At 45.9% G+C, this 18,099-nt stretch overlaps 1 protein-coding gene and 1 long non-coding RNA gene across 3 annotated transcripts in view; both read left to right on the forward strand.

Annotated features, from left to right (window-relative positions):
• fa2h (fatty acid 2-hydroxylase) overlaps nucleotides 1-7,490 on the forward strand; it is a 24,267-nt gene extending 16,777 nt beyond the window's left edge. Inside the window, exons 3-7 of the mRNA XM_030367065.1 lie at nucleotides 717-859; nucleotides 2,073-2,173; nucleotides 3,943-4,115; nucleotides 4,497-4,749; nucleotides 5,569-7,490. Of these exons, the coding sequence (XP_030222925.1) occupies nucleotides 717-859; nucleotides 2,073-2,173; nucleotides 3,943-4,115; nucleotides 4,497-4,749; nucleotides 5,569-5,636 (738 nt within the window). The 3' untranslated portion in view covers nucleotides 5,637-7,490. The remainder of the gene's footprint in view (nucleotides 1-716; nucleotides 860-2,072; nucleotides 2,174-3,942; nucleotides 4,116-4,496; nucleotides 4,750-5,568) is intronic.
• Nucleotides 7,491-14,100: 6,610 nt separating this feature from the next.
• Nucleotides 14,101-17,734, forward strand: LOC115551381 (uncharacterized). Of its 2 annotated transcripts, XR_003978025.1 has the most exons (6): nucleotides 14,101-14,428; nucleotides 14,957-15,025; nucleotides 15,105-15,258; nucleotides 15,374-15,435; nucleotides 15,734-15,822; nucleotides 16,191-17,734. It is a non-coding gene; the product is annotated as an uncharacterized LOC115551381 (long non-coding RNA). The 2 variants fall into 2 exon arrangements; XR_003978026.1 differs by lacking the exon at nucleotides 15,374-15,435 and having other exon boundaries at nucleotides 14,104-14,428.
• The last annotated feature ends 365 nt before the right edge of the window (nucleotides 17,735-18,099 follow it).

Raw genomic sequence — 18,099 nt, forward strand, 5'->3', positions numbered from 1 at the left:
AGACAAACATGGTGCAAAACGACTTTCAGGTTTTTCTTATACATTTGAACTGTGAGCTTCTCTCGTTTTGTATCTCATCTACATGTTAAACCACAACTCGCGGGACGCAGTACCCCTCTGCCCTCTAATCCTACAGGTAGTTTATGGTGTTGTTCCTGAATCCTCGGACGCCAGCCTTCCGAGTTGCACTTTCGACGTCATTTCCGGTCTCGGAGCATTTATAGCGTTCCTGTTCGTCTTTGTGATTGTGTCATGACATTAGCTAGCCGTTGTTTATTGTTAGCTACATTAGCCTCTTTAGCAAACCAGCCCGAAAACAAACAACACAGCTTTACATTGTATTGCACGCACAGCAAGACCGTGCAATGCATAAATTGGTGACCGGAATAAAGTAGCAATCTAATAAAGTGTGTAAGAGCATTCCATCATGACCAACGTGGTAAAAATACAAAGAAAATAAATGTCTTCCCGGGCAGCCATTTTTTTTTTTTTGCGTCATCACTGCTCTCGGTCTACTCTCAGAATTCCGAGAGATGAAGACAAAAAGGGGGCGTGCCTCCGAGAAATGCCGCGTTCGAGGATTCAGGAACACACTATTACTACAATGACGTTCTGTTTGTGTTATTGTTGTGCTCTTGCGCCATCTGCTGGTGGCCACTGTCACTTTGCATGTCGAATTCAGGCAATACTTAACTGAACGTTCTGCTGTGCATCAGGACCTGGTGGACTGGGCCCAGCCTCTGGCCTGGCAGGTGGGCCACCTTGGGGAGCGTTACGATGCCTGGGTCCACCAGCCGGTCGACCGGCCCATCAGGCTGTTCGGGAACGCCTTCTTAGAGGCCAACACCAAGACCTCCTGGTGGGTCTGCTGTCTCTCTCTCCTGGGGCCTCTCTCCATGTTGTCTGTTGTCTCTCTCCTGGTGTCTCTCTTCATGTTGTCTGCTGTCTCTCTTACCTGGTGTCTCTCTCCATGTTGTCTGCTGTCTCTCTCTTGGTGTCTCTCTCCATGCTGTCTGGTGTCTTTCTCCTGGTGTCTCTCTCCATGTTGTCTGTTGTCTCTCTCTTGGTGTCTCTCTCCATGTTGTCTGCTGTCTCTCTCCTGGTGTCTCTCTCCATGTTGTCTGCTGTCTCTCTCTTGGTGTCTCTCTCCATGCTGTCTGGTGTCTCTCTCCTGGTGTCTCTCTCCATGTTGTCTGTTGTCTCTCTCTTCGTATCTCTCTCCATGTTGTCTGCTGTCCACTGTCTCTCTCCTGGTGTCTCTCTCCATGCTGTCTGGTGTCTCTCCCCTCCACAGATACCCACGAGTGAATACACCTCAAACCGGAACAGTCCGAGAATGGTTGTTCAGTCAGAATCTTTTTAAATAAAAAACAGTATAGTTGAAACCCCCTGTCTGATACTGTCTGATACCACGCCACGGTTCAGCTCAGCCGCAGTTTGAGCTGCTAGAGGAAAAAGTGACTTGCTATCCCAGGAATCCCTTTAAAAATAAAAAATAAAAAGCATAATAGTTTAAGGTTACGGTAAAGAATACTTAATTTATATATTAATTATGTTATAAGCGACAGTAGACTGATGACTATCTAACTCTTTTACGGAATACAGTTTAGGCCATGTTAACGTTAATTTAACATCATGTCTTATCATTTTCCTCTTTAACCTAAAACCCTTTTGACCCTACTTTAGTTAAATACTAACTTGATACCATGGCCAATGTATCAAATGCAACTGATATATTTATGTATGTAAATAGACCAACAGGCGATGTGTGACACTCTCTCTCTCTCTCTCTCTCTCTCTCTCTCTCTCTCTCTCTCTCTCTCTCTCTCTCTCGCTGTCTCCTCTCTCTCGCTGTCTCCTCTCTCTCTCTCGCTGTCTTCTCTCTCTCTCTCTCGCTGTCTCCTCCTCTCTCTCTCTCTCTCTCTCTCTCTCTCTCTCTCTCTCTCTCTCTCTCTCGCTGTCTCCTCTCTCTCTCTCTCTCTCTCTCTCTCTCTCTCTCTCTCTCTCTCTCTCTCTCTCTCTCTCTCTCTCTCTCTCTCTCTCTCTCTCTCTCTCTCTCTCTCTCTTTGTAGGTACTGGGTCCCAGTGTTCTGGCTTCCCATTATATTTTATTTCAGCTGGCACTGCTTCGTCACGCTGGCCCAGGACAGCCCCCAGGTGTCCCTCACCCCAGGTAACGCATTAGTCAAGGAATGTGAAGAATAAATGAGCACCAGCAAGATCACCTATCATTGAGCACATAAGAGAGAATATCTTACTATGCCTGCATAAACGCCCACGTCTCACATGTACTGTAGAGCAGAGGTCTTCAACAGGGGGTCTGCGACCCCTAGGGGGTCCGCAGAGGTACTGCAGGGGGGTCGCGAAAGTTTTGGTTGATTAGACAATCTTTTTATATTCCCCCCGCATTTTTTCCACAAATTGAAATGCCTTTAATTAACATGAATCCAACACACTAGCTGCGTTTACATGGACGTTTTTGATCCGATTTCTAATCAGAATAGATCTATTCCTATCATAGGCTACTATATATATGGCATTTACAAAAGTGGTAAGCTTACGTTCGTATGTCTCTTGCGCTATAGGTCTGAACGATTTGGGGAAATAATCGAATTGCGATTATTTTTACCAATATTTCGATTGCGATTTAATGCACGATTTTTATAATTTATTAAGTTCCTTAAGTTGTGTACTATTCACTAAAAAATAAATAAATCATTCTTTAGTATGATGAACATCACAACATTGGAAGCAGTCAACATGAAACTGCTCTTTCCTTTAGGCCAGGCCGATGTTTTGAAATTAATTTATATTATAAACTTCTTTATTTAACTATTGAATTGTAAAATAAAAATAAATGAATCGTACTGATTTGCAGTCAGTAACGGTAAAAAAATCACTTTATTTTTTCACAGCCTTTGCGATTTGCATACCGTGTTCTATTACATCGTGATTTCGATTTGAATTCGATTAATCGTTCAGCCCTATCTCGCGCCCACCCGTCACCTCTGGACTGGCTGGGACATTTTTAGGCATTTGATTGTAATGAAAGCCTAGCAGGAGAGAGCTTTTCTCTGCCTGCTCCTTCAATTGAGAAGAAGGACAGCACAGCGACGTCAGTTTCTCGTTCGGTCTTTATATCTACCCCCTCCTCCGCCGCGAACAATACGTACTTGGATGAGAGTACGCAGCCAAGACTGTTGGGAGAGAGACAGTGCTGTTATGTAAGGGATAATGTACAGAACGCCAGTCATTATCGGGCAAATAAGCGATCATCAGAGAAATAGTCCGCCAAAGACGTTGACGTCGCTTAGCAACCGGACACGCTGGGGTTGATAAGTTACTGGACTACTTGTGGAGTGGTAAGAAAGACACGAACAAACATCACTAATTTTCGTTTCCACATTTGGTAAAAAAAAATAAATAAAATTTGAATAGCTTTTATGCATGATAAAACAGACATTGGTGATCTTGGCAGGTATCAGTTTATTATGTTATCTTATGTTTATGAATGGCAGTGGCATGGCCACCCTACTCACTGTACCTTGCACATGTTTAGAAAAAAAAAAGAAAGAATATGAACCTGTGTATTATTTGAATATCTTAGTATTGAATGCAAAATAACAAGGTACATTTATACATGGCACTATAGGAGCAGTTTAATATAAAACACAATTTTATACAATATATCAGTTTGGGGGTCCTTGGCCTTGAAAACGTTAAAGACCCCTGCTGAAGTGGGACTACAAACATGCACGGAACACACATGCACAATATGCGGCCAAATCCCACGGATACTCTATACACCTGGTCACTATGGTGACGAGGTGGCCGACGCCCTGATCTCACCTGCACTTCCACCACACCTCCACCATACATGCGCTTCCCTTTCTTCTCGTTCTGAATGTATGTTATGTCTGTGTCACGGTCACATCCTTCCAGATTTCTCGATCCCCGTCCACAAGTACATGTTCCCCCTGCTGTTCGCCCTGGGCTGGTTCCTCTGGTCCTTCCTGGAGTACAGCATCCACCGCTTCATCTTCCACATGACGCCGCCAGGTCACAACTACTACCTCATCACCATCCACTTCCTGCTGCACGGACAGCACCACAAGGTACACACTGGCACACGCACGCACGCACGCACGCACGCACGCACGCACGCACGCACACACGCACGCACACACACACACACACACACAGGTAGGCACGCGTAAACACACACACACAAACAAACACACACACACACACACACACACACACACACACAGGTAGGCACGCGTAAACACACACACACACAAACACACAAACATACACACACACGCACACGCACACGCACACACACACAGGTAGGCACGCGTTAACACACACACACACACACACACACACACACACACACACACACACACACACACACACACACACACGCATGTGCACACATTGTATTCTTTCCTTTGGCTGGTGTGCGTAACGCTGTTTTCCTTCCCCTCCACCAGTCGCCGTACGACGGCTCCAGGCTGGTCTTCCCCCCCGCCCTGGCCGCCGTGATAACGGGGGGTCTGTACATGGCCCTGCTCCGCGTGATTCCTGGCGTGCTGGGGGACTGCGTGTTCGTGGGGGCCCTCTGCGGCTACGTGGTGTACGACATGATCCACTACTACCTGCACTACGGCTCGCCCAAAAGGGGCTCGTACCTGTACAACATGAAGGCCTGGCACGTCAAGCACCACTTTGAGCACCAGAGAGCAGGTGGGGAAACCACACACAGTATACAAATATTATGTATATATATATATATATATATATATATATATATATATTAGTGCTGTCAGGTAAACGCGTTATTAACGGCGTTAACGCAAACCAATTTTAACGGTGTTAATTAAAAAATAAATAAGAAAAAATATTTGGCTCAAAACAAAGAAGCAGTAGCCTGACTGCTATGTTCAAGGCAGTATGTTTGTATGTTCATCGTTTAATTCCACTGTAGGCTTTTTTTTGTATCGTCCTGTTTTGATCAGTATATGCCAATGTTGTTATCAATAAAAAAACATTTGCACAAGGCAAGCCGATGAACTTCTCCATGTTGATAAGAGCATTAAAATGAGAAAAATTAATGCGACAAAGAAAACAAGGGATATTTAACATAGAAAAAACATTTGCGATCAGTCGCGATTGCTCGCGATTAATCGGGAGTTAAATATGGCATTAATGAGATTAATCGCGATTAAATATTTTAATCGCTTGACAGCACTAATATATATATATAAATAATAATATATTCCCTACGCCTGAAATAATTAATAAAGCGTATTTTCCCACTGTTGAGGAAGTTGCTCGTTAAAGGCCATTCAGGCTGCGGCCATGGAATGAATGACAGAATGAACCCTGGAACAAAAAACAAAGACGAGCAATTCCCACCGCTAGCGTCACAAAGTAGAAAACAGGCTGTTCGGATGTTGAATGATCCACTCGTGCTGGTTGAGGATTGTGCACGTCTATCTGTCCGTCTCTCTGTCTGTCTGTGTGACCTTCCTCTTCCTCTCTTTTTTCCAAAAACTCTGGCAGGTTTCGGAATTTCAACCACCTTCTGGGACCACCCCTTCAACACGGTCATCCCCAAGGAGAGATTTTAGAGCGACAGCCACGGAATCCCGCTCCGGAACTCATCCGGACCGGGTTAGGTCCGGATGAGTTCCGGATGCCGCCAGCCCTAACCCCTGACCGGCGCTCCGGACTCGGGAGCGGACCGGGTGACACCGGCTCTTGCCCTTCACCTGTATTTGTGTACGCAGGTCTAGGTTCCACAGTGAGAAGGAGGATCCCCTCTTTCTTATCCTTTCTTAGCTACAAGCAACCAAAGCCGGCTGCCGCCAAAAGTGGGACTTTTCCCTCTTATTATCATCCCCCCTGCCCCACTAGAGACCCCCCATCTCCCGGCGGCTGCCATGGCCATAATCAAACATACCCTTATGTCTCATTGGCCCATGAATATCAATCTCCTTTGGTAAACCACCTCATAACATAATAACACCAAGTCTTCTTGCTTTACACAAAGGTACACATAAAGAGGCTACTGTTTCAAGTAAAGGCGGGAACATGGCTTGCTCAGATACACATTCTAGTTTTCTAGGGTGCATGATTGTGTTTGTATGCAGAATAATGTGGAGAAAAGATGGTGGGCGATGGGGAAAGGTTTTGAATAAAATGACCGTCAAGGGAACTCAAATGGTAGAAAAAACAAGAAGGTCAACTCTGAGGGTGTGAGAGATGGGAAGAGATGGAAACAGAACCCCTTATTTGGTTGTCTATACTATTCAGCCAGGGTTCTGTATTTATCAATTGAAAAAGCGGAGCCTTTACCTGCGCTGAAATGTTATCGCCCCAACCCTTATCCTTACTGCACGCCGAGAAAAAACGATCGGAACTGCTTTGCACAATTTTGCACGGAATTACCGTCCTAGTCTCTCCTCAACACACATTATTTTGACAGATGTTTTTTCATGTCAATGACCGTAAAATGAAGAAAAATATAATATTTGTGATTTTATACAATTTCCTAATCTTGAAAGAAATCACGTTAGGAGGGTCTGATGTCTGGAACAGCATATAAGGGTCACCTAATGTGGCAGTCACACCAATGTCAGTTTGTAAAATGTGATGTTCAGAAGACGAGATGCAATTCCTTTTAAATTACATTTTTACATTCAATGTCTTTACAGTGTTGTGTATCTGACGTGTAGGTGGGGGACATAGTCCCCAATGTGAGGGATGGAGGGAGAGAGTGGGGAGAGTCAAATTCGAAGAAGCTAAAGAAAAATTAGATGGTTGAGGACACAGTGACACAGTGGAAGGAGAGAATGAAAGAGTGTGTGGATGCATGGATGGATGGATGCATTCATGGTTTAAAGGGGGGGGGGGGGGGGGGATGAGGGCTTGAAGCCATCTTGGAACTCCTGTTGTGGGAATCTAAGGTCTATATCTCATGGTTCAGGAAAGTAATTCCCGAAATCCTATTGGTTACTTTTGGGCGGCGAACTCTTCCCTGTAATAGGGTTTTAACGTTGTCCTGGAGGTTCCCACAGGCTGTCGATTGGCTCAGGCATCTGACCGGACAGCAGGAGGTTCTGATTGGCTGATCCTCGGACACTATATCCCCTATATCCCCCTACATTTTGGTTGACGATGGTTGGACAACACTAAGATACACACACCTTTCAGGCCTTCTCGTTCTAGAAACCTCAATCTGCACTGTTCCTTTGCTACGGCTGTAGGTTTTTTTTATGTATTTATGAATGTATGAAATAAATATGAACTAAATGAATACCATGTATAAACTTCTAGAATGATTCTAGAACGTGAACTATTTGGTACGCTTAACTATGCAGGATAAATTATATTTTCTAAAATTGTTTACCAAAATACATACGAACTCAGTGTATATATGCTATTGATGATTTATTTAAATAAATGTATATTTCTCACCTGTATTTCGATGTGTTTGCCTTTTCTCCCATTTCCTCTATATTATTATGATTATCAAATAAAAGAAATTGTACAACGGAAAAATAAATACAATATTGAGACATATTTTTATTTACTAGGATACTTAGCAAAGCTGAACATAAAACACTCATTAATGAATGAATGAAATCAAAATAAAAAAAAACGTGAGGTAAACCACTATCAAACATCCGTCCTGCCTGTTCACAATTTGCACAAGGTTGTATTCTGAACACACAGACAGGGCTGGCCGGTCAGAAGGACCTATATGGGTGCTGCCCTCCATGGTGCTGCCTCGAGGCTCAGGGTATGTTCCCTTTGACCGGGTGCAGGCTGCAGAGAAGTGCATGTTGTGCTTGTTGTTCCTTCACCTGTGCACCTGGCCAGATGCAGAATTTTAAGAACAGGGGTGTGAAGTGTATTTCTTTCTTTCTTTCTTTCTTTCTTTCTTTCTTATTTTTTTACATCAATGCAGGAAATGAGGGAGGGCGTTTTAAATTTTAATTTAATGAAAAAAATGTTTTGAGGACAACCAGTACCCACCACAAGGTCACGCGCCTATATGGCCTCTGCCTATAAAACCGGCCCTGGCTTTCCACTGTTCCCGTGTAGCCTACTCTTCGAAGTATTAATCGTTATATAGTTAATTGGTTTATTATTTAGGATACAGTTTTTGTTGACTTAACAAGTATATTCACAGCAGCCTTGTCTAAAAAAGTGGAAGTGCGTGAGACCGCCATCCAGATATTGAAGTTTGCATTTCGCAATGATCGGCCGATTGTGATCTCGCGAGATCATGGTCTCACGACGCTAGCGATTCGTGCGCAACAACGTCAGAAGAGACAAACATAGCTTTATTCTCACCATGTCCTTGATGCAAGCCGTATTAAGATGGTAATATCATTACAATGCACGAAATAAGTCCTTCGAATTCTTTCGTGTATTTCGTCTTCTTGTTTCTTCTTGTATGTATTGTTTTTTATATGCTAAATATCCCTTGATTTCTTTGTCGCATAAATTTTTCTAATTTTAATGCTCTTATCAACATGGAGAAGTGCATCGGCTTGCCTTGTGCAAATGTTTTTTTATTGATAACAACATTGCGAATCGATTCCGACCTGGGTACAAAATGGGATCATGAACACTTTCAAATTTGTTCATGTTATTAGGATGGACAAATACTGTGAATACTTGAAAGAAAAATGATGCATCCTGTCCACCGTAATCGCTAAGGTCACCAGCCTCCACTTGTTCGGACAAACGGTGTGTTGTTCCCCCACAGGGGGGCTTTATTATCACTTCTGTGAATAAGTAACAACAAAACCTGTGGTCGAATTTATCCCATCCCTCCACGTCAAGGTAGTTTATGCGCATTTGTGAATGCGTGTGTATAGGCCTACACACTTGTTTGTACGTGTATATCCCAGCAGCCAAGTAGGCAGCCATAGGTCCATTGTAGGCAGGCAGTCATATCCCTCCATGCAAACGTACAGCCCATAAGACGGCAGACATGCAAATAAGAGGAACTGAAGGGGAACAGCCTTCCCATTCTGGACTTGTGTGTGGTTGTGTATGTAAGGTTAGGTATACACCTATTTACAAAGAATATATATGTCAATGGTGTCAAAATAGTGCCATAAAAACGTGTTTGGAGTTTGCAGAAAGTTTTTGGGTGGTAGTGTTCGATTAAACTATTTATGAAAAGGTTTCTGCAAAAAAATAATGTCTGAATTTAATATACTTCATATTGGTGTACAGTCATACTGCATTAATACATACATACATACAGCCATAAAATGTGTGTGTGTGTGTGTGTGTGTGTGTGTGTGTGTGTGTGTGTGTGTGTGTGTGTGTGTGTGTGTGTGTGTGTGTGTGTGTGTGTGTGTGTGTGTGTGTGTGTGTGTTTGGTTTTAATGGGCAGGTCAATGTGGGCCCCATGGTGGCCGGGTCGTGGAGCTAAGAGCCCCCCGTATTATGACTGCGGTCAAGTGAGCCGCCATTCGTTCATCCGCGGTTAAGCCAGCCGTCACACAAAATCTTCGTGCGCCTTTACTCTAAACAGCCTTTGGGTGGTATCTCGCAACGTTTTCAAAATAAAACCCTTCACCTACGTGTGTAGATATATAGAACACTAGCTGTCTTACGGCGGCGTCTAGAATGTCCGCACTTGCGGACATCTTGCCAGTCAGCTGCTCACCCATAACATTGTGTTGGTAGTGGCAGGGCCGACGGACTGCGGGGGAAAGTGAGGCAGTTGTGGGGGGGCCCAAGGCAGAGGGGGGGCCCATGGCAATAAAAAATAAAAAAAAATAAACAATTGCTCCCTACCCCCCCCCCCCCCCCCCCCCCCCCGGGTAGTGGTAGGCCTACTGTATGTACATTATAAATAACCATAACTTGCTACATTTTCAACCGTTTTCCCAACGGTTTGGTTTCTTACAAACCTTATTAACGTGGTTATAATATTGTACCTATTTTAGAACATTTCAATTTTTTTAGAATCTAACATAATTATTCATCAGTATCATGTATAGTCAGTACACCAGTTAGTATGGTCATATCAGTCAGTGCCTGAATTTATGTGAAATTCGGTCTATAGCCCACTTCAAAGTGCTGACATAATACAATTTTGCAAAGGCGAGAATATGCATGTGTACGTTTTTCAAATGACATTTTCTCTAAATCTATGCAATAAAATCTAATGGTTCCTTGTGTACAAGTAGTCAGCACACCGGTTGATATGGTCATATCAGTCAGTGCCTGAACTTATGCTCTAACCAATACGCAGGCCTTTGCCGTCTCTCGTCTCGAGCTTCTCGCTCACAACCAATCACGTTCTTCTGGAGGTCACTAGTTCTTAATTGATTTCAGCTGCGTCTCCCCCGCCTCTCCTCATAAAGCGCCCCCACCGTGACGGATTTTAATCGTTTATTTTGCGTTGGATTGCGTGGGCTGAACAATCCGGACATCGTGGCCACCGACGTTGACCCCCCGCCACCGGGACCCACGCAGTGAGTAACGCGGGGTAGCCTACTTCCTTCATGAGCACTGCACATGTTACACTCTTCCCATCTCCTCCTGTCGTCTGTTCTCGCTCTTCTATTGTACATGTTTTACCGCTGGAGGTTAATGTGGATTTGCTGATGGAAGTGGTAGTTTGTGTTGAGTGGTTTATCTATGGGATCGACTGACTAACTAACGCTGCGGACCGCTACAGCACCGACCACCACACTGGGAAGTGTCCTCTGCTCACTGTGGAAGCAGCATGGAAGAACTGCAGCAACTCTGATGGAAACGAGGACCTCCACGCTGTTGAACACAAACTGTTCTAGGCCTACTACAAACCGAGGCGGTCCCACTCGGTTAAAGATCTCGTGGTCAATGCGGCACACCGCTGGACCTGGACGTCACCTTCTGCAGATACTTCACTGCCCTCAAGAATCCACGGATAACTTGAAACATGTCCGACTCCACATGTCCGAAAAAAATCCAGGATGGAAACTTGTGGAAGGAAGGGTTCTGTTTTTGCTCAACCCATAACCCCACTGAGCCCTTCTGTGGAAACCTGTCTGACTGACCCTACTGACTGGGGGCCTGTTGTGTATTTGGTTGGTCTGGTAGAAGGTTTGCTGCTTGTGATCTGCAAGGTGGTCCTGGGTTAGATGCGGTGTCTGACTTGCACACCACTCTCCCAATTCTATTCTTCTCTTTACTACTTTTCTACTTTCAATACTTGCTGCTGCTGTTGACCGCTGGTGGTGCAATGTGGTTTTTATTCGCGTATGTTCTGTGGACTTTGCATTTGTATTTTAATGAACATGTTTACTGCCTGTTAGACCTCGGATTGGCAAACCTAAACTCCTTCACTGGCAAAATGTAGATGCAAATTAAATGCCGAAATTAAAATTTCAATATTCGTTTTGCGTATTTCACCAATGGCTTCGGAACTAGACGGACCTCGTATATAATTTGCTCTTCAAAGATGCGGTCAGGCGCCCCTCCGTTATATAACGTTTTCTGCCCGGTACGAAATAGACCAACCAATAGCAACCCTTTAGGCTATCTAATGTGATGTTGGATATATGCAACATGTAGAGGTGTTTCAACAACAAAGATGGAAGTTGGGGAACTAAAGACTGTATATGCTCACTAAAAGAACGTCTACTAAAAGATTTTGAGGAATATGCATTTCTGCATCACCCGTTCCAATGCTATGATTAGTCGAGGCCTATCCAATAGCTTAGCATCGACCCATTTTAGATCGCGCCCTTTAGACACGCCCCTTGGAAATTGAACCGCACTTCAACGCAGAGGATCCAGAAGGATTTCACAACGAGTCCATTGGAAGATATCGAGGAACATGAACATCATCACCAATGAAGGAGAGTAACGTTTCCACTTGCTATAGGAATTTAGTGAAGCACTAAATAGTTAATAATAATAATGATAAAATGTGGTCACCATTTATTGACTTTTTGGGTAAGACTTGCTTTACTAATATAACCGCTTTAAAACCGCATTCATTTACTTTTCTTGTGTAGTTTCCCACTATTCATTAAATGTTTTATAGAAGTAAAAAAGTAATCAATAGAACTATACACATTTGTACAACAATTAATCATTATAGAGGATTTGAACATTTTCTATTCGAGCTCATGCTTCATAATATTTCCAAGGATTGCAGAGTACCAAATGATTTATGAACAGTTGTCTTTGTTCAGGAGCGGATTGTACTCCCAGAGGCTTCAACAGAGCGGGTCTTGAGCTGGGAGCTGCAGGTGGATGGTGGCCAGGAGCCTTTCAGTCCTACAGGAACAGACGGGTGAGCCGTGGAACTGCACATCCTATAAACTCCTCCTTGGCGTGGTCAAACGGTTCAGAATAAAACTGGAATTCAGTCATTGGTTGTGATTGGCTTGTTAGCCAAGCGTTCTCAGCCACTAGGACTAGTGTCCTTATGAAGATTAGATGTGTGGCTGGGTTTGGGAGTTTATAGGAAATGATACTTCTCAAGAACGCACAGTAGCGGAGAAGATAAGCTACTGACATCTGAGTGAGCGAGGAGAAAAAAATCTCCAGTGTTTGAATAGATTGTGTCTTGTTTCAGTAGAGGTGATGGAGGCGGTCGTCTGGAGGTGCTCGCCATGAGGTCCGTGGCGGTCGTCTGGAGGTCCGTGGCGGTCGTCTGGCGGTCATCTGGAGGTCCGTGGCGGTCGTCTGGAGGTCCGTGGCGGTCGTCTGGAGGTCCGTGGCGGTCGTCTGGAGGTCCGTGGCGGTCGTCTGGAGGTCCGTGGCGGTCGTCTGGAGGTCCGTGGCGGTCGTCTGGAGGTCCGTGGCGGTCGTCTGGAGGTCGTCTGGAGGTCGTCTGGAGGTCCGTGGCGGTCGTCTGGAGGTCCGTGGCGGTCGTCTGGAGGTCCGTGGCGGTCGTCTGGAGGTCCGTGGCGGTCGTCTGGAGGTCCGTGGCGGTCGTCTGGAGGCGCCTGCTGCAGGTGGAGGGAAGGCCGGAGCCGTGCAGCCCAACGGATGCAGAACGGTGAGACATGGAACTTCAAAGCGGCACATTTCTTCTAGGCTTGGTGAATTGTTTAGAATTAAAACTTTGACATGGCGCCACAGCAACTCTGAGGTGTTCTGAAAAATGCCAGATGCATTCTCAGCCACTAGGACCAGCTCCAGGATGTAGGCTAGGTGTGTGTGGCTGGCTGTTGGGTTAAATAATACCTCACTCAAGACTGCACAGTAGGGCATCAGTGAGATCTGTGGGAGCTAAAGCAGAGGAGGAGTTGATTATCTGCATCATGTACGGGGAGAAATGTGCAGTGTGCAAATGGAACGTGTCATTCGCCTTTCAGAAGGACTGAGGCGGAGGTCCTGGAGGCGGAGGTCCTGGAGGCGGAGGTCCTGGAGGCGGAGGTCCTGGAGGCGGCGGTGGCCTGGAGGTCCTGGAAGCGTCCAACCTGGAAGGGGCGGCATGGTGGGCCAGGTGGCGGCTCCTCATCCAGTAAAGTTAAACTCGTCTTCAGTGCATCCATGATGAAAGAGGAGAAATGTTCCAGTGTGCAACTGGAACTTGTGTCTCACATTTCAGAAGGTCCTGGAGGCGGCCAACCTGGAAGGCCTGGAGACGGCGGCGGGCCTGGAGGTGGACGCCAACTTGGAGGTCCTGGAGTCGGTGGGCCTGGAGGCGGTGGTTGGGACCAACCTGGAGGGCCTGGAGGCGGTGGTTGGGACCAACCTGGAGGTCCTGGCGGTGGCGTCCACCTGGCGGCGGTCAGCCTGGAGGGCCCGGCGGCGGCGGCGACGTCCTGGAGGGCCCGGCGGCGGCGGCGGCGGCGGCGGCGGCGGCGGCGGCGGCGGCGGCGACGTCCTGGAGGGCCCGGCGGCGGCGTCCTGGAGGGCCCGGCGGCGGCGTCCTGGAGGGCCCGGCGGCGGCGTCCTGGAGGGCCCGGCGGCGGCGGCGGTGGCGTCCACCCGGCGGCGGCGTCCTGGAGGGCCCGGCGGCGGCGGCGGTGGCGTCCACCTGGCGGCGGCGTCCTGGAGGGCCCGGCGGTGGCGTCCACCTGGCGGCGGCGTCCTGGAGGGCCCGGCGGCGGCGGTGGCGTCCACCTGGCGGCGGCGTCCTGGAGGGCCCGGCGGCGGCGGCAGCGGCGTCCTGGAGTGCCCGGCGGGGCGAGGGCCCGGCGGCGGTGGCGGCGGCGGCGGCTCCTCATCCGGTTAAGCTAAACTCTTCTCCAGTGCATCATGAACGGGGAGGAATGTCCGGGGTGCAAATAGAACGCGTGTCTCATTTCAGAAGAAATGAGGCGACGTTGCGGTGGCCCAGGCGGTCGGCCCGGTGGAGGTCCTGGAGGACGGCTGGGGGATCCGGCAGTGGAGGTCCGGAGGTGGCTCGTGATTAGACCAACCAGCTCCTCATCCATGGAAGGTAAGCTCTTCAATCTGATCAATTTGATCAAAGAGCGCAGCCATGAACTGGTGGTATCGCCATTTGGGGACTAAACTCTAATGTTTAACTCAAGTAACTGCAGTGTTTCCCCCAGCACTGTGTGGTTAAGGCCGTCTTAACAGTAGGGCCCCGCCATGACTACCAATGTAGAAAAATTATATACAAAAAAATAATTATGCAATAACAAAGTGCAAAACTCGTAGGGAAAGAAAACATACTTTCCTCAAGTACAAAAAATGTAGATAAATAATTTGTCTGTAATACTGTATACTGTATACAATAGTCGTGCCATAAAGCATTTTGAATGCAATTGAAAAGGCGGTTGTATGCATTATTGCGAACTGAAACCCTCACCGAAGACCCCCCCCCCCCCCCCCCCCCCCCACCCACCAACTTGACTCAGACATTGTCTGGGGGAAACACTGAACCGGGTTGTATCACTTAGTAGTGAGTACACTAGGGTAGCTGGGTCATCTCCAAATGGTAACTGAGTGTTTGCTCCAGCAGGATTGAAGGAGTCACTTGGGATGAAGATCACTGCTCAGGGGCTGACGACCACTCATCTTTCCGGAGAAGGTACATAAATCTACAGCTGATGTGATTAAAGTTCTGCAGTTCAGATCCGCTGATAATTGGTCCCAAACCGTATCCACAGCGTCCTCATGGTGCAGGCGGTCAAACCTCCACCTCTTTGAAGAGACCAAACAGCTTGATGACTGACTGGTTCGTTATACTCAAGACCTCGTCCCGGAGCAGAGGACGGACCTAAGGCCCGCAGCGCAGCCGACTTGAGACTCCATGTGGAACCGGTAAGATACTGGATTGACCATCTTGAAGACATTTTCATTTATTCAACAAGGTTAGTTTTGTTTGTCGGGTATGTTGCTTTGATACTAGGGGCTTCTTCTGTAACAAACTTTCTAGAGAATAAGATCTGACTTCAGCCAATCAGCGGGATGTCCTTGAACAAGAGCCAATGGCTGAAGGTGCTGAAATGCATTCTTTAGACTCGCTCCTCTACTATTGCTGTAATCAAGCTGGATGGCTATTTTGCTCCTTCTACTGACAAAATCAAGTCTGCCACCTGGTGGCTGATGAGGGCGTAGCAACTCGGGTACATTGGAAACATGATAAGAAGAGCCTGTTTTTGATGGTTGGATCGTACACCTAAATGTTTTTACATCAAAATATCGCCGAACCCCATGTTGGACAATGCTTGTTTTCATCCTTTCTATGTTTAGCTTTGATTTATCCTTACCTTTTCTTGTGACCCATTCCCCTTAGGTTCAATTAAGTCTACCTCTCCTTCAGGCGACTTAAAGGGAGACCAGATGTGCGGCAGCTGGCTGTCACGGTGCAGAGACCCAACGCTGGTAAATATTTACTTCCTCCTTGAACAGACCTAACGCGTCAAACGGCAATTATATAATCCCTCCTGATCTTTATAAAGGTCTGAAGACCAGTCTTTTCTGTGAACATCTCCACTGACTAGTGTGCTCTTAATTAAATTAAAGTTAATTAAATGCAGTAACTCCAATTCACCTGGAGGCTCGTATTGAATTTTTTTTAAACCTGGTTCTCCAGCACTAGGACAGTTGAGGTAAATAAATGCTTGTTTTTTCGCTAATTTGAGTCTATGAAATCAAATGTCGATTGAGCCCAGATGGGGCTGTTCCGGCATTTATAGACATTTGATTGCCCTTGACACTGATTCTACTTTTTGCATCAATTTACTTCACAGTACTGAACTACACCAGTGTGTCCTACTCCCATAAACCCTGAGGATCCCTGGATGGCTACACCAGCACGTTAATCCACACCCAACATCATCACACAGTGCACACTCTATAGAGCTCGTAAGTCCGCCACTTGCGATCGTAAGTTATGACTGGGTTTCAATGGAGAGAAAGTAATTATTTTCTCCATTTTATGTTTCACCACATTTTGGGGGAATGTTTGAATCAATCTTTTTCATTTATTTCTGTGCTCCATATCTGTAATCCCAGCTGTTGTATTTTAACACGGTAGCTGGGAACCCTCTTTATAGGGAGCGACTAGAGGGACGAGGCTGGAAGCAAACCTGAGCCTGGATCTTAACCTTCTTTCTAAACCTAATGCCGCAATTTAACCGCAAATAAAGTGAGGCCTAAAGTAACTTGACTCTCTTACCTAAACTTGCTTGCCTAAACTCGCTTGTCTAAACTCGCCTGCATAAAACCTAAACTCGTTTGCATAAAACCTGAACTTGCTTGGCTAAACTCGCGTCGCTTGCCTAATACCTGAACTTGCTTGCCTAAACTCGCTTGCCTAATACCTAAACTCGCTTGCCTAAACTCGCTTGCCTAAACTCGCTTGCCTAAACTCGCTTGCCTAAACTCGCTTGCCTAAACTCGCTTGCCTAAACTCGCTTGCCTAAACTCGCTTGCCTAGACTCTCTTGCCTAGACTCGCTTGCCTAGACTCGCTTGCCTAATACCTGTACTCGCTTGCATAAAACCTGTACTCGCTTGCATAAAACCTAAACTCGCTTAGCTTGACTCTCTTGCCTGTACTCGCTTGCCTAATACCTGAAGTCGCATGCCTAATACCTGAAGTCGCTTGCCTAAAACCTAAACTTGCTTTTCCAAACACGTTACACAAAGTTAACCATCCATAATCTTTAACCCAAACCAGACTTGTCCCTGGGTCGCTCCACTTTAATTTAGAAGTTTCTTCTTTTACCTCATCTGCGTTTTGAGTTGCATTCTTTGAGGGCTTGAAGTGCTTTGGAGGATATTTGAACCTTTGTTTGCCGCATCAATAAACATGCTTTATCTTTACACATTGTTTTGGTTTGCATTTCTATGTGTAATCCGACCAAATGTTCAGTGTCCTTACATGTAATGTCTATGGTCTGACGATAATCTGACATCTTCATGAAGCAGAATGTGTGAATGTTGTCCTGTGAGCTCCAGGCTCTCTGTGGGCGTCAACGTCTCTTTAGCAAAAGGTTGGAGAGTGAAATTCATTTTTTTGCCATTTTCATGTGTTCCTGAGTATTTCAGACCTGTGGTGTTTCACATGAGACCTTAATGGGAACTTTTCTTTTTCTTCCTGCATACTAATGCCTACATTAGTAGGGTGATCACTGTTGATCCCAATATTGATCATTAACCACCTCATTCTTTGGGATTACAAATCATGTAATTTATGAGCATATTTGCAAATGCCTCCAAATATCAGATTGTGTAAAAACGAATGAAATGTAACCTGCTTGATTTAAAGAAAATAAAACATCCAAATATTATAAACATGTTTTGTGTTGCTCTCTTACCATGTGGAAATGAGCAGATGGATATGTTTAGCTCTGATTTGCTGCCTCCTTTTGGTGTGGTGCTGGGATTTGTTTAACATACTATTATCATTTCCAGGATAAGTTAATAACCTAGTATAGCCTACCCGGAAAAGAAGGGATATGATGGCCAGGGCAGACGGACAAACAGGCGGTGAGTGGGCCGGGCAGGTCAGAAATCAATGGGCTACCTTGATTTTGTATAGAAATATTGTTGGTTATATTATTCGTTATATTATATATCGTTATATGATTCGTTATACGTTACATGATCGTATAGCTGGATTGTAGAAAGGCACTGTTATGACATGCTGTTGAGT

This window comes from Gadus morhua, chromosome 9, assembly GCF_902167405.1.
Source record: "Gadus morhua chromosome 9, gadMor3.0, whole genome shotgun sequence".
Taxonomy (NCBI): Eukaryota; Metazoa; Chordata; class Actinopteri; order Gadiformes; family Gadidae; genus Gadus; species Gadus morhua.